Raw genomic sequence first — 17,874 nt, 5'->3', positions numbered from 1 at the left:
TAAAAGTGCTCAGTGCTCTGGTACCTCGGCAATTCGCCTTCAATGGAACAATTTCAAAGCAACAAACCATCCCCTTATATACCAACTAGGCTAATTGTTCGCAATGTTAATTAATCAATTTTCAAAAATTTTAATTAAATACTTTTCAAAAAATTTTTTTAAAGCGGCAATGCATGCACTTAATACAAATAGATGTTATAAAAACTATTTGAAGAGGAAACACATAAAAAGAATTGAATGAAACATACAACAACATAACATAACATCCCCCACATTTTTACAAACAACCTATTCAAAAACCTACTTAATCATATCACATAAATAAAGTACAAAATTACTAAATTTCAATAAAAACATCAAAAAGTGAAATTACTATCCAAATTCATACCCCTAGGATGTAATGTATGATAACTATCAATTTATGTTCCAACCTATTCAATTCCCTTTTAAAGTTTCCCACAGAATTTCTGGGACGTGCCAACACACTGAAAATAAACCCCTCACTACTACCATTATGTGCATGCATTGCCGCTTTAAAAAAATGTTTTGAAAATTGATTTAATTAAAAATTTTGAAAATTGATTATTTCATTAATTAACATTGTGAACAATTAGCCTAGTTGGTATATAAGTGGGTGGTTTGTTGCTTTGAAATTGTTCCATTGAAGGCGAATTGCTGAGGTACCAGAGCACTGAGCACTTTTATTAAACGGATTTTCTTCAGCCATCTGTGTTTCTGCCAACGTCGTTGTTTTTCATTTTTGGGTGTTTTTGAATCTTGTGGTATGAGTGGAAAGTTTTTACTTTCCCTTGGTGGTTTTTTTGGCTTCCACACTTAGGCAGCTGCCTGACACCATGACATGGTCTCCATCAACTTCCTTCTGAACAAACAGCTCGAGGATGCTGCCAATCCTTGCAAACAAAAAAAATTGGGCATCAGACACTGAGGTCCACAGGAGGCTCCAGGGCTGACAGATTTCAAGACAGGGATTTTATTTCTAAAAGATCCTGCTGAAGTACAACACGAGAAAAATGTTCAAGAATATTTTTATAAACTTCTCCATCTTTTTTAAACAGTTTTAATAAAAAAATCCTGTCAATTCAGTCTAGCCAACATTGTATCCAGCAGTGGGATGAGGCACTTACAAGACAAAAACACAGGAAAACACTAAGAAGAAAGAAATACAAAAAACTAGTGCCAATTATACAGAAAAGTTCATTGAAAAGGATAAGCTGGACTATAAAATGCACTATATCACAGTAACAGATGATCTCAAAAATATGACAAAACAACAGAACACTAAAATTAGCGATAATGAGGATACACTAAATGAAAATGAAGGAAGACTTAATGAAGAACAATTTCACACAGTTTCTTCTTAAAACACTGTCTGGTTACTAGAAAAAAATTATTTCGAAACGAGAGACAGCAGAAATAACTTAAGGATTTATGTACTGCCAGAGAACATGGAAAGAAAAATAACTTGATAAACATCTTCACTATGTGGATCCTGAAAATCCTAACCTCATATGAAGTGTTATCTCATGGCATTAAGGGAGTTCATTGGTCTCTGTCAAAACATTCCAGCAGAAAGGATCTTCTCCTACACCTATTATTGTCAAACTCTTACCAAAAATTGAGAAACACTTGATTCTAAAAGCTGCATGGGTAAATCCTCCAAAAGTTGGGAAAAATACCATCAAATCTGATAGACTACTACAGAAAAGTTATGGAGAAAACAGAGCTATGTCTGCCTTTCATAAAAGAATTCAAGAAAAATAATTTCAAAAGTTCATTTACATTTTTCTTGCCAGGATAAGGATTCTTCTTCAGGAAGGTACAAGAATTTTTAACATATTGGATGAAGCTTTCTCCTAATTCTATCTTCACTAGAAACAATGGACTGGACAGACTTAAGTATTAAGTGACAAGTTGAAATGAACAACTGGAAATGTTACATCCAGCAAAAAACTAAAGGACAAATAAAAATATTTAATGTTGTACCTAAATGGTGTTACTCAGTCTTTGTCCTTAATAAAAATGAAGAAAAATATAGATGTGTACAATAACCACAAATGTAGATGTTTGAATGTATTCACTGTTGCAGTCACAACTGATGAAATTTCCTGCCATGGAAGCCCTTGGCCATCCAGACTACCATAGAATGTTCCACTCCTCCTGAAGTTGGTGAACGCCCTGATTGATATCAAGATGTCTAGATATAAAGAGAGTCAGCCAGCACCATTACCTCAATGATTTCTTGCCCCCACCAGATAGGAGCCCTTTAACAAGTCCTAAAGATCAAAGGCCTAAGCTCAGAAATTCCAGAGTATGTACAGAGGAGGAGGGAACAACCTGGAGATAGAGAGGAAAATATCTACGCCAATTAAATGGGGCAAGAGGGGAAGGAATACTGCAACACTGAATACTTCCGAACATCTACATTTACGGTAAGTGTACACAACTGTACTATGTTCTTTGTGCTTCACTGTTACATTAACAACTGATGGGATGACTCCCAAAGCCAAAGGGAGAGTGGATGGGAATTTTATGGAGAGGAAATGATGCCTACAAGATGGCAGTATGAAACCTCATTTCAGACCTGGAGAAGGTTGTAAGGTGATAATGTTCGGTGAAGGTATGCGCAGAGGGCCAAGTAGCAGCTTTCAGTATGTCCTTAGTGGCCACTCCTTTAAAAAAAAGACTGTAGATGTAGCAGTAACCCTAGTGGAGTGTGACTTCACAAGGTCTGGTGGCTTTCTTCAAATGTGGTTGCAGTAAAACAAGATGCAGTTGGAGATCCACTTGGAGATGGCTTGGTTAGAAAAGGATCTCCCCTCACAGCTACAGGCAAAGGCCACAAACAGTTGCGCACACTTCTTGATATTTTTTGTTCTGCCCAAGTAGTAACACCGTTGCTTATGCACATCCAAGGTATGGAGGATTCTTTCTCACTTGCTTTGAGGGTTAACAAGGATGGGTTACTTGCCTGTATGGAGATGGGCATGTGGATCTTTCAAGCTTCCAGTACATTACAGTGGCACCCCCCCCCCCGACTGTTGTAGCTCTTTGTGGTCAGCTCACCTTGTCTGTAGTAGAAGCTGCAATTCTAGCTCTAAGCGGAAATGTGGTTGGTCAAAATGTCTCTAATTCTTGAAAGAAGAAGCTCACTCAGGTCTTTTAAAATCTCAAAAAGCTTTGTTCGGCAGAGGAGCACATGATGGTGAACCTCTTGGATGTAAAGCAGATCTGCTTTGAGTTTTTCTAGATCTGTTGCCTGAATGGGGCAGTCATCTAAGTAGGGGTAAATCTGAATACCCTTTGATATGCAGAAGGCTATCACTGGGGCTAGGCATTTTGTGAATATCGTGGCCGCAGTAGACAAGCTAATTGGACAGCACAGAAAGTACAGTTTTGTACCTACCATAAATGTAGATGTTCGAGTGTTCACCCTGCTGCAGTCATCACACTTGGGTTATCCTGCCGTTAGGTGGTCCTGCAGTTGGCCCGAATTCCAAAATCCTGGTCCGGCGTCAGTTGCTGTCACTTCTTCCCTGACGTCAGTGCGCCAGGGGTATATAAGAGGCATCCAACGCCATTTTCTTCAGTTTTTCTTGCCCCAGATGTCAGGTGCCCTCAATAGGTAGGCAATATATATATATATATATATATATATATATATACACATATATATATATATATATATACACACACACACATACATATAGCTATATAAAAATAAAACAAAACTCTTAGGCACAAGCAAATACACCACAGAGGTAGTGTAGGATATAGTGGTAGAGATAAGTTCAGCTAGTTCAGAGGGGATGAAGGGAGGGTAACCTGGACTGCAGCAGGGTGAACACTCGAACATCTACATTTATGGTAGGTACAAAACTGTACTATGTTCATCGTGTTACCCTGCTGCAGTCATCACCCTTGGGTTGAATCCCAAAGCTAAGGACGGGAGGTGGTGTCAGACAGGGTTAGAAGGAGCTAGTAAGCCCTGCAAAACTGCAGTGGCAAAACCAGCTCTAGTCTTAAAGTATAGAGGTAACTGATAGTGTTTGGTGAAGGTGGTCACAGAACTCCAAGTAGCAGCTTCCAGAATATCCTTGGTTGGCACTCCCCTGCAAAAGGCTGCTGATGTAGCTGTAGCCCTGTTGGAGTGGGACCTAATGTTAGCAGGTACTGGTTTCCCATGATGTATGTAGCAAAAACGTATGCAATGCCCTAACCATTTTGAAATGGTCTGTTTTGAGATAGCCTTTCCTTGTGATCCTGTAGCATAGGCTACAAAAAAGCTGGTCAGTTTTTCTGAAAGCCTTAGTTTTATCCAAGTACTAATGTAATTGCCTGTGAATGTCCAAAGAGTGTAGGAGTCTTTCTCTTTTGTTCTGGGGATTTGGGAAGAAGGTGGGCAAGTGAATGGTTTGGTTTAGGGCCACACTGGATACCACCTTTGGCATAAAGGAAGGATTAGTTCATAGAGAGACTCTGTCTTGATGAAAAATGATGAAAGGTTCCACTGCCATTAGTGCCTGTAGCTCTGAGACTCTTCTAGCTGAGGTTATTGCTAGTAGTAGGGCAGTTTTCCATGAAAGAAATTTTTAGTCAGCTGAAAAAGCTGGTTCAAAGGGCGGCAGTGTAAGCTTTTCCAGAACAAAGTTGACATCCCAAGTAAGTATTGGAGCTCTCCTTGGCGGTCTTAAGTTCTTAGCCCCTCTGAGGAACTGTCTTAGGAGTGGATGTGAGAATAAAGGAGGATCCGTGCTGTAATGTGCTGAAATCGCTGAGGCGTGGATCTTAATAGATGAAAAGGAAAGTCCTTTGTGTAACATCTCAGTTAGATATTGTAGAATCTGAGGGATGTTTGGATCAAGGGGGTTTAGGCCTTTAGCCTGGTTCCAGGTGCAAAATCTTTTCCATTTGTCTGAATAGGTTTTCCTGGTGCTGGGTCTCCTGGCCTCCAGAATGACATCCATAACAGCTTTGGATAAAGGTGTTGGCTGGTTGTATAGGTAATTTGCCATGCAGCCAGGTTTAAAGTCTTGAGCTGGCTGTGTAGAATCTGATGGTCTCGCTGGGTGACCAGGTGAGGAATTTGTGGCAAAATCCATGGTGGGCCGTGGGCCATGTTCCTTAGAAATGGATACCAGTGCTGGCGTGGCCAGTCTGGTGCAATGAGTATCATTTGTGGCCTCTCTAATCTGACTTTCAGCAGTACCTTTGCTAGAAGAGGTAGTGGAGGGAAGGCATACACTGTTAATGTTTTCCAAATGAATGAGAGGGCGTCCACTTTCCAAGCTAGTGGATGGAAGGTCCTTGTCCAAAATTTTTGAAGTTGGTGGTTGTGGGAGCTTGCAAAAGATCTATGTCTGGGCGTCCCCATTTTTGAGCTATCATTGCAAATACTTGTGGATCCATGATGTTTCTGCTTAGGTCGTCTGCCAATGTGTTTTTCTTTCCTGGCAGGAAGTGTGCTTGTAATTGAACCTGGTAAGACAGTGTAATGTACAACAAGGTCATTGCTTCCCTGCATAGAGGGTAGGAATGTGTGCCCCCTTGCTTGTTTATGTACCACATGACTGTGGTAATGTCCGTCTTTATTATTAGTTGTCCTGGTTGTAGAAGGTCCTTGAAAGCTGTTAGGGCATTCTATACTGCTAGCATTTCTTTTTGGTTGATATGCAGATGCCTCTGATCTGTTGTCCATTTGCCCTGAATGCACTGCCCTGCCATGTGTGCTCCCCAGGCATAGTCCGATGCATCTGTTGTCATAGTTTGCCTGGCTGTGGGTAAGGTGAAAGGCTGACCCTTGTTGAGGTGACATGCCTGTGCCCACCATAGAAACTCTTGTTGAAGGCAGGGAATGAGTGGCATCATTGTTTCCAAGCTGTGGCTGTGCTGAGTCCATACACTTTTCAGGTACCATTGTAATTTCCTCATATGCAGTTTTGCAAATGGTATTAGTAGTATGCAAGATGTCATGAATCCCAAGGCCTGCAGAATTTTTCTTGCAGGGAGTTGGGTCTTTGTTGCCATTATTTTGAAATATTGAAACAGCTGTCATTGCTTGTCTGGTGTGAGATAAGCCATCTGGGCCGTTGTATTCAAGCTGGCACCCGGGAATATTATGTTTTGTGAGGGCACTAGTTTTGATTTCTTTTCGTTTACTGTGTACCCTAGGCAACTTAGAAGGTGTTTGACAAATGCCAGATGCTTTAAAAGAATGTCCTTGCTTTCTGCTTGAATAAGGCAGTCGTCCAGGCATGGGTATATTTGAATTCCTCTTTGTCTGCAGTATGCAATTACTGGTGCCAGGCATTTTGTGAAGACCCTGGGCGCAGTAGATAAGCCAAAGGGCAGTGCAGAGAATTGATAATGCGTTGAACCTGCAATGAAGCGGAGGTATCTTCTGCAATTTTGTCTGATAGGGACATGCAGGTATGCCTCCTTGAGGTCCAAACTGACTAGCCAAGCATTCTTGCCCAGCATGGGAAGAAGCTGCTGTAGTGTTAGCATCTTGAATTTTGGTACTTGCAGATAGGTGTTCAGAACTGAAAGATCCAGAATGGGTCTCCATGCTTTGTCCTTTCTTGGGACAAGGAAGAGTCTTGAGTAAAATCCTTGTCCTTGCTCCTGTGTAGGTACCTGTTGAATGGCTCTCATGTTCATGAGAGATGTAATTTGTTTTTGTGCCTCTGCCCATTGATGTGGTGGCAGGTTTGGCATTCCTTTGATCCTTGGTAAGGTATGAAAGTGGAATCTGTATCCTTGAGAGACAATGTTTAGAACCCATTTGTCTTCTGTGATGATGTGCCAGTTGTCTGCAAAAAATGCTAGTTTTCCTCCCAAGGGAGTTGCCAGGAGAGATTTGCTTGGTAGTTTGAGGACAGAGTCATTGTGTTTGTCTTCTGCTAGCTTGGGGCCTGTCTTCTCCTCCTCTCTGGGTAGCGGAACCCCATTGGCGAGGTTTGTAAGGGCCTTGTGACTGACCTCTGCCCCTTGGGCGTCTGTATTTGCCCCTCTGTGATTTGTATGAAGCTGGAAAGGACAATTTTTTTGTTGGCCAATTTCTGCTGAAATGAGGGGGTTGTACCTGCAAAAAATCCTTGACCGTTTGCATAGACTTTGCCTTATCCTCCATTTTCTTTAAAACTTCTTCTGCTTTGACACCAAATAATACATCCTGCTGTAAAGGTGCATCCAATAATTTTGCTTTAACATGGTCAGGGAGGGTCTGTTCTTTTAACCAAGCATGTCTACGTATGACAGAGCCAGTAACAGCTGCTCTACAAGAAGCTTCCAATGAATCAAATCCGCATTGTAAAGTATGTTTGCCCACCTGTTCAGCTGCATGCAACAGATCCTGCATTTCCTTGAATTCAGGCTGTTCTGAATGTGTGCTCATTTTTTGTTTTAACTGAGACATTAGGAATTGTTGATATTTTAGCATGTGAAACTGGCAATTTAATGCTCTCATAGCCAGAGTAGCTGAGGTGTATATTTTCTTTCCCCATCTATCTAGGGCTCTGGAATCCCTTTCAGAGGGCACAGGGTTTTTAGCCATAGAAGCTTTTGCTCCCTTAGGACCCTGGGAAATTGTTTCTGGGTCAGCTACAGGGCTTTTATAAAGGAATTTGTGTGAGTCAGGTACTCTGTAGTATCTGTCTGGTTTGGCTGGAGCAGGAGGAAGAGAGTCTGGATTTAAACTAGACTCCAAGTAAACATCATCCACAATATCTAGAACAGGAGGGATAGCAAGAGGTCTGTGCTGGGGTAGTAAAAGGAGCTCTCGGAGCCTTTTCTTAGAATCTGAGTAATCCTGGCCTTCCCAGTGGAAATGTTCCCTCATGGTATGTAAGGTTTCCCCAAAGGAGTAGTCTTCAGGGGGAGATGCGGAGGGAATAGAGTCTTCAGCATCAGAATCTTCAGAAGGTGGAAAAGTGTAATCCTGTTCCTCAAAAGAATCTGAGGAGAGAGAAACCTGGTCAGAGGATGCATAATCCTCCTCTTGTCTTGGTCTTTTATCAGGAGGGGGATGGGAACCCCTGATAAGGGTAATCAAATCTTCAGCCATCTTAAGCATCTGTTTCTTAGGCATGGGGCCTTGAACTGTAGACTGATGTACAGTTTTCTTTGGTTTTAAAGGAGTTTTAAGTTTAGCATAAGATTTAATGGTGAGTGTAGTCGGTCTGAAGACACCTTCTGCAGCCGAAGGTGTTTCCGTTGCACCGGTGTCTAGTTCTGCTCCGGTGTCGGTAGATGGCTACGTCGGCCTAGTAGCCTCCGCTTGGGAATCCGCAGCTGACTGGGGTTCCAGTTCTGCGGTCGTCAGGGGCTGCGTAGGCGCCTCACTGAAAACCGGAGAAACGGCGACAGGCCCAGCTGAGGCCTCGGTATCTGGCTTATTCCTAGGTTGCCTGTCCTTATCCTTGTGTTTTTTATGAATGGCGGTCGTCTGCTGCTCCGACGGCATGATATAATTAAATTTCCTACCAAAGTAATGCCGTGCAAAGTCAAAATGGCATTTGATAGTTCGTTTATTAAACCTAGCGCAAAACTGCCAACCTGTGACGTCGTGGTCTGGGCCTAGGCAAGGAATACAATAGGAATGGAAGTCCTTATGAGGTATTTGCTTCCCACAAGAAATGCAATTGTTAACTTTTTCTGACATCGGACTGAGGCAAGAAAATGTTCCCCAACGGGGTACTTAGCTTTATTGAAGACTTCGGACTGAAATTCTCAGGTGTCGGCTGACCGGCACTTGCAAACTGCTTCTGCTTCGGGCACCGCGCGGCAAGAAAGACTGAAGAAAATGGCGTCAGATGCCTCTTATATACCCCTGGCGCACTGAAGTCAGGGAAGAAGCAACAACAACCGACGCCGGACCAAGACTTTGGAATTCGGGCCAACTGCGTGACCGCCTGATGGCAGGATAACCCAAGTGTGATGACTGCAGCAGGGTAACACGATGAACATCTGATAGTGCTTCACACCTGCTTTGACGTGTAAAGAACCTCCTGCGAGATTTTTCTATGAGGTTGTGGAGTTGTGACCTTTAGATCTAAGGTTACCATGAAAGCACTGGGTGAGATCATGGGCAGCAATTTACAGATGGAATAACATACTGATCAAAGTAGCTATTTGTTTCATGTGCATCATTCCTTGTGCTGTTACTTCACAAAGTTTGACTTAAAGTGTTTTTTTTTTTCTTTCAGTCAAGTAAATAATACATTGTGTGTGATTTACACAGGGTGTTGTTAGTATAACACTTATTTTACTGCCTTGAAGTTAATTTAATGTAATTGCAGAAAAACCTGGTTTAAAACAAGAATTTCTGCATTGTCATGTCTGCAGTTAATCATAACGATACAACATTCTTCACTCATATGGCTACATTTGTAGGAGGTTAGGTGGCCACAACAGAGCTGCCCTGAGATACACACACTACTACTAGAGAAGTAAGTGTAGAAGATCAGGATGAAGTTATTTTGTACAACAGGGAACATTTTCAAAGACTGACTAGATAAGATAGTTTAGTGCATCCATTTTGGGAAATCTGGTAATACAATAATTGGGTTTATGAGTTTTCTATTTACTAAAAGGAGGATGGATAAGGAATAGTTATCCAATACATTAGACTGCAGCCTTTATTATAAGATTTAATGAAAATAACTGTAGTAGGAAACATATAAATATAATCAATAAGATACTCCTGTAACAAGATGGAAACAAGCCTGTACTGTTAATTTACTTACACACAGAAAAGAAGTGCCACAATGGACTGCGTTTCAGCATGGTGTTGGTTGAGAAAAAAACTAATAATTTATTTCAATCCGTGGATCTATGTCTTCATGCACTACATTTCATCTAGCTGATGTTTAGTTAAGGAAGTCATCTTAAATTAGATCTTTTATTTCACATATGAAGTATGACAGCTTGTGCCAAGGGCAGCTACCTCCTTCTCCCCACCCTAATTATATCAATGGATCCAGGCAAGATCTAAACAAACTGCATGCACAAATCTGCTATATAGAGTAGTGCACAAATGAGTACAGTACTGTTGATGCAAGACTGTGGCTTTCTGACAAATACAGGACAAGGAAGACAGGGCCATACACTTGTTAGTCAGTCATCCATGTGTCGACTATACACTTTCACTAGAGCACTTGACAATATAGAGACACACATGTACAACTTCACACATTAGCATATCTTGGAACTCTATTACAAGGATATCAAATATTCACCCACATACATGTGTATGGCCTTATAGGTAAGAGATGTGCCTACATAGACTACAGTTTACAGGCATACATATTGACTTATTAGTGCCTGTTTGTGGTCTGATGCATGCATATGTTATAAACGGAATGCCTGTGTTCTTAATCTATGAGCCACTTGGGTATTGCTGATATGATATCAGTTTTTGCCAACTTGCCAGACTTCTGCACTTTGATATACAATTTACCAGCTTAATGCTCCTGTTCCTCTAGTGTACATTTTGAAAGTTGGTGCAACATTAAGAAAAGTTAAGAACTGAAATACTATTTTCTAATTTAACATAATAAATCAGTCATGACTATTCAAAGAAAATTTTCAAGACTGCTATATAAAGAGATGAATCCTTTTAGCTTATAGAATATTCATTAGGATTAATGACATATATATATATATATATATATATATATATATACACACACACACACACACACATAATTAGAAATATCAATATAAATACATATCTACATATCTCTATAGATCTTTCTCTCTCTCTCTCTGTGACTGTGATTAACTACACAACTGTATGTATTTATACATGCTTTCTGTCACTAACCTTATGTTAGTCTAATGAAGTGTTTTCTACAAATATGAAATAATCAATAAACTATATTATATGTTGAAAAGAAAGACGGCATAGAAGATTGATGAAGACAGATGCAGAAAAGAGAAGTACAGTAAAATAAAGTTCTACAGTTAAAAGCAAAAAACTGGAAACAGAAGAAGAAATCAAAGGACAATGGTTACAGAAAGGGACATGAGATATAAAAGTAATGTAATTTATTAAAATGATACAGACATTATTGGATAAAATATAAGATATTAAAAATAAAATGCAAAGTTACATTTAAGTATTTGGTTACAAGGACACAATCTTCAGAGAATGCATTTTGATCCGAGTAATTTCTTTTAGAATTTGAAGTCACAGCTTAGTGATTTAAGCTAGACTAGGAACTTAAAGATACGGGGAACAGGGAGACTTTTGAATAAGATAGGTTTGAAATGTTATGTGAACAAATCAGAATTCTTTTGTTATACATTTTATAAAAAGTAAGCATCACACATTTTGTAGCATTTAAAGTAATAAATATACACACATGACTAATCTGACATAAGAATATCAGCAAGTAAAGGAAACAATATATGAACACTCATAATATTAATGGCATCAACAGTTGGAATAAAAGTTCAGAGTATGAATTCTTAAAGATTAGTACAGCAAACATGGTTTTGCTATAAGAAACACATTTATTAGAAAAGGATGCTAAACATATAAACAATATGAAATACCGTTAGCATCAACTTTTAAAGAAAAGACAAGTGGAAGAGAAATGCTTTGGAAAAAGTCAACAACTATACCAAATATGTTATATGTGTTTTCAGCTACAAAGGGGCTTATGTGAGAATGTAATTACTATTATTATTTATTTATTTACATTTGTTGACCGGGAAAATCCGACTGGATACAGGTCCATTTTCAGCGGAGGCCTGAGGAGAAAAGCTCCACAATAAAGATAAATTTAAGTACAAGATTACAAGAAGTAATAAAAGTACTGAAGAAGATATGTACTGGGTTCCAGGAATCAGAACACAATATTTTGAAATTTGAATAAGTAAAATGAAAAGAAGCCTTAGTACTGTCTGGATATTAATTTTATTTCAGATAAATATGAAACATGCGCAAAAAAGAGCCAAGGATTTCTGCCCCAGAAAAAGAACTCAATAAGTGGATAAAGAATTTACACCTACAAGATATAAAGCCATTCTTGGAAAAAGGATTCTTTATTTTTCATACATTACTCGTATGCATTTACAACCTAGGCAAGGACAGTTTTAGTTTCAAATAAACTACAAAACAAAATATATAAAGCAGTAGTTATATCTTGCCCTCTATCAGACCATATATTTTTTTATTTCATCTTATTGTGAATATCAGAGAAACTGCCATAATCTCAAGAATTCCTGCATACCTAATTAACCAACATGAATTTAAAGAGTGGTTACACACACAAAAAAAAAAAAAAACAATATATGGATCATAATAATAATAAACCAGTGAGTAACAATGTACTACTATGGGTTATCTTAAAATATATATGCAATGGAAAATCAAAAACTAGTGTAAAAGCAAAATTAAAACATGGCAGTATGATGTAATACTGCAAAAAAAGTTACATACTAAAAAACTGAAGACAGAGGAGGGCTTTAGGGACAGTATTAAGAAAGGTAAAGAAATAAAACAATATCAAATATCAATAAATTCTACTGTAGGAAAAAAACCCCACAAAAATGATTAGAATAAGATTAATTACAGTCACGTGTCTTGACACCTAAAGGCATACAACGGCTTGCTAACAGATTCAGTCTAATTAAGCCAACCACATTAAATGTATACATAATATAGAATCAAGAAGGAAAACTTCAGATAGAGAATAAATGTTACAAAATATGAAGAACTAAAAAAAAAAGAGGAGTATTAAAACATATTTCATAAAAACATTACAGATGAGGTAACTCCACAACAAAGCAAATATTTAACAAAAGATGCAACACTGAAGGAAATTAAATGCCAAAAAAGAAACTTAAAAATACTAAAGTCCCTAGGTTTCACACAATTTCAGAAATATATAAAACATTATCCTAAAATATAGCTTAAAATATTTTTGTTGATTCAGAAAGGCAGGAATATCTTTTCATCATGGAAGTACTGGATAATATCCTCAATAATGAAGCAAGCTAAAGATTCTGAAATGAGTGTCTGTCATACAGACCCATTTCATTCTTAAATGTAGACTACAGAATCTTTATGCCAATAATCTCAGATTAAGGGAAACAATTTCATTAATATGCACAGATCAAGAAGGATTTATAATTCACAGACAAATTTAGAATAATATTAAAGAATATTAATTATTCTAAATTATGCTAAAACAAACAGATCTAAATTGGCAGTTATAAGATTGGATCTAGAAAATAATTTGCTTCAGTCAATTGTAATTACGTACTTCAGTCATTAGAACTATTTGAATTTTATGAGGTATTATTTTATTAAAAAATAAATATGAAAAATTCCAGCGCATATATTACAACAGGTTCCTTTTTGTATCATGGTTGCAAAATAAATAAAGGTACAAAACAACGTTGCTCTCTTGTTCTTTAATGTTTGCATTAGTAATTGAACCATTCTCAAATTATTTTACAGCCAATGCTAGAACTGAATGTTTCAAATTCAGTGAAAGATATCACTCAAAAATACAACCTTGAATGGCTATTCTACTAACAGGAGATGAGATGTATAATTCAATAAACTTTTTGAAAACATTTCTAAAATGACACAATGAAAAATCAAAATTGTTATTAACTAATTAAAATTTAGCTAAACATTGGCAAGATGGCAATTGCTGGTGGGCAGCTACATATTTTTAAACACCTAATACATGTTTTATTTTGGTTAATTTAGAATTGATTTTAAAATGAAATTCTAACAAAATAATATACGAACTTGATACAATAACAAATAAATGGAACAATGTATTTTTTCCCGTGAAGACAGAGTGACTCTAATTAAAATGGTACTATTACATAAAGACTACACATTACACAAATACCTGCATTAATTTCTGAGAAAGAATTATTTAAAAAATAAGATGTTAAACTTCTTATGACATCCACCCAGAATACCTTATACGAATCTCACCAGAACATGGAATAAGGGAGAAATAAAATTCCTGAATGGTGAAAATTATGCCTTTGCATCAGTGTTTAAAACCACATTATATTGGTTAGATAATCACTATAATGCACAATGGAAGTTAATGCATAATGTTACATGTGAAAACCCATTGTTAAGGTCCACTACCTTTCAGATGACACCATATATAAAATATGGATAATCAAAAATTATTTCAATAATACCACAAAAGATTAACAAAATCAAATTAAATTAATATTTTAATAGAGACATTTAGAAATTAAATTACTAATGGTTTGCATTAAAGAAATTATTTATGGTTTTCCCATTCACATGTGTGTCATGATCTATAACAAAACACTAAAATTAAAACAAAACAATCTAAGTTACTGACCAAACTGCTTTAAAGGTTATAATATCAATGGACATGATTATGATTAAATATCAACTGGAACACCCAAACTGGGTCTTATAAGATTAAAAATAAAAAAATCTAATGACAGAAACTGAAAAAGAAACACATGGAAATCGTAGAATACATTTTTATGATAATAAACAGAAATGAATGCAGAGACAAAGCCTACTTTATCCAAACAATATAAACAACCAGATTTAGAGGCAAAAACAGACAACAGAAATTGGAAATATATTAAACAATATGATTTAAGAGACATAAACATTAATAAAATTAAAGATCTGATCTAAAAATCTGTATGTTCAACAAAATCCAAGAGAGTCTGAGTTTTGCAAGTCACAGGAGCAAGGTGTTTATTGGCTGTAGCAACAAACCAGGATGCTGGATAAGTAACTTTAATAATGAATAAACCTAAATATGGGGATTCTGCCCACTGGGTCAAATACTGATATTTTGCTCTATTACACAACTTTTGTGGGATTCTGAAGTAAACCATTTTTTTTAACAGATGACATTTTCTATGCAAGTCATGTTGTTCAGCTCAACTAATAATGACAATTCCATATTTTAAGTAAGTTAAAGCCTCTTGTGGGTTTAGTTTTGTGTATAAACTAAACAATGCCTCTTCTGTGAGGTTCCTCAACTTTGTGCTGACTGTCTTTACTATGATATACATAAAGATCCATGTCAGCAAATGTGAAAAAATGAAAAGCAGTCATTTTACTTGAACTTTCTCAAATATGGCAAAGCCAAACATCAAAACTGGTGTCCACAGGAGGAAAAAAAATGAAACAATACCGTAACTTATTCCACATTACAACATTAAACTATGAGCTTCGGTTACATGTATTAGGGCAGCTGAAACATCAAAGCTAAATGAGCCATTAATCTTAACAAATCAATTTGACTCTGAAAAGGCATATTCTGAATAATTTTCCAAAATTTAAAGAAAAGCCATTCCATTACCTCAAAACATCTGAAGTAGTCTTCGAGTCCAATGGATGAGGAACTCGCTGGGAATTCTTGCTGGAAATCAATTCATCAGACTGAGCCACTGAAATATGATGATGAAGAGAGGCCTGTATGAAAGCACAAATCATCAATGTAATATCTACACAAACCCAGAAAACCTTTTTTTAAGAAGCTACATTCAGATGGATACAAAGCTATCTTTACCTCAGCACTGTTTAATAACCATCAAAATAAAAACACTGAAGCAAATGCAAAAGCTTTACTATTTTCTTCATTGGTTAAGGAAAAAAAAACAGAATAAAACTGTGTGAAAGCAAGTGAAGTTATTCCATTCATCCATGATTACAACTCACAGCCAACACCAATAATGAAGCTGTGGACAGCCGCTGCCATCCAATGAGTTTATTAGGCAAGAAGGGGAGTACACTGCCAGGCCTTACACACACACACACACACACACACACTAGGGACTATTCAGATTCACCAGTTAATCTAATGCATGTCTTTGGGAGGTATGTGAAAACTCGATCACATGGAGAAAGCCTATGCAAACACTGGGAGGAACTGCAGGCTCTGAGAATCAAACTGGATAAACTCTTGCTGTGAAATAACAATGCTAGTCACTATGTCACTATACCATCCTGTATTTAAATGGCATGACAACCTAAGCTTAACTGATAAAGTCTAGTACTACTGAAATAATAATCCTGCTCTAAAATTCAGCAGCCTTTAGGCTTAGATCAGTAATCTGTAAAGCCCACAATGAAATCCCACCAGTTTTAAATATATCCTTCATTCCTCAGATAGACTGCACTTAACCCATGCAACATGCAAAGCTCAATCTAGCAGTGTGTTTGAGCTGCTGAGCTGCTGTCACCTGATCTTAACCACACTCTTTAATGGTGCATGCCTTAAAAACTGGGGTATACCAATGCTGACCAACTCTATGCACTAAACCAGAATGCCTCAAGTTAAATGCTTTACTTTCACTATTATCACTTTAAATGTCTACATTTTAATTCAAGGAGCTCTGTAGACAGACAAATGTGCCAATGCACTAACTTTGCATGTTCCTAGTCACTGTCAACTATCCCCAAACTTCTTACATATAAACATATACACAGGTCTAATGTCCAATAAAGTTTCTTACAGATATGTGAAGAAATATAATTTGTAATGTAATGGGCAAAGCACACAGATTATGCTGCGTTCATTCAGACCTTTAAATTCTAATAGTCTACAACCAGATGGCGACTGCAAGCTAAAATTTAAAGTGTTACCTATTGGGTATGCAATGCTTACTGGTAGCATTAGAGGTAAATGCAGATCTGTGCCAGTCACTGATGCACTGATACTGAGGAGAGGAAAGGGAAGATGGGAGTCAAGTGAGAATAGTAAGAGGGCTCAAAAATAAAAAAGAAAAAATAAGCTGAGAGGGAATTATTTTTTTGGGTGGTGTTAAAGAATGTGGGCGTATGACTTTTCAGTGAATAACACTGATAAGCATTACACTGATAGTGCATGCTGTATGTTGTGTTTTGTATGGCTTACTTTTTCAAAGACCTTCACTTCCATGTGTTTTTCCTTACCTAACGACGCATTTGAAGTGGTGTCTTAAATACACGGCACAGATTCCAGAGTATATCTGTCTGTATGGAGTTTTCAGCCTGCATAAAAAGCGTTTTATATCTTAACTTGAATATACAGCTACTAAATAGCATTTCAGAAATGCTATATAACACTTCTTGAAAACTCAGTGAAGTAAAGGTTAGCACTATAAAGTCAACACAGTATATGCAGTGAGATGGTGAGGTGACAAATTTTAATTACATAAATTCTTTGAAAAATCCCTCTAGTTGTGACAACTACAAAGGTTGTTTTATCCATTAACACAGAACATGAAAATCTTAATTGAACTTTCATATTTCTTACTTGCTTACTTAGCTTTTGTTAAACAGATAAACAAGCGTATTCCACTGGACCACTTTCAGTCATAATCTAAAAAAAGTAACTATGAGTACCCAAATACAAATCTTCCGGTTTGTACACATTACATAACATGAACTCTCTCTCTTGCCACATAGTAGGAGTCAGTAATACATTTTACTAAGTACTTTGCAACAGTAAATTTGTTTTGCACCCCTGATTTCTAATTACGCTATATATGAAGATGCACCAACTCAGAAAATTTTCCTTTTCATAAAGCTGGTGTGACTGTGGAGGTGGTACACTAAGAAACTGAGGTGTAAAGACAGTCCCACACTGACATACAAAAACCTCATTAAACAAAATTAAAAGTGCCTCAAATATGACACCGAGGCAGCAAGCTGCTTAGTATCAGAATTCTCAAGATTTTAAGCCTCTTAAATCCATACGATTATCTAACAATCCCTTAAACTATTACATTTCCTTCCCTCCCTTACTGGCAGTTCATTCAAAAAAGGAATGGCATTCGCAGGGAACCATGCCGTTCTCTGGTTCATTAATGTTTGCTTTTTTTTTTTTTTTT

General features: G+C 37.3%; 1 protein-coding gene across 4 annotated transcripts in view; it reads right to left on the bottom strand.

Moving 5' to 3' along the window:
• The window catches only part of MED13L (mediator complex subunit 13L), a 3,068,540-nt gene that overhangs the window by 127,062 nt on the left and 2,923,604 nt on the right, over positions 1-17,874 (bottom strand). For all 4 annotated transcript variants that reach the window (XM_044068259.1, XM_044068260.1, XM_044068261.1 and 1 more), the window contains one exon: positions 15,360-15,472. In XM_044068259.1, the coding sequence (XP_043924194.1) occupies positions 15,360-15,472 (113 nt within the window). The remainder of the gene's footprint in view (positions 1-15,359; positions 15,473-17,874) is intronic.

This window comes from Protopterus annectens, chromosome 4.part0, assembly GCF_019279795.1.
Source record: "Protopterus annectens isolate FY-2018-M chromosome 4.part0, PAN1.0, whole genome shotgun sequence".
Lineage (NCBI taxonomy): Eukaryota > Metazoa > Chordata > Ceratodontiformes > Protopteridae > Protopterus > Protopterus annectens.
Note: the sequence above shows the minus strand (reverse complement) of the source record. Positions and strands in the feature narration are given on the sequence as shown.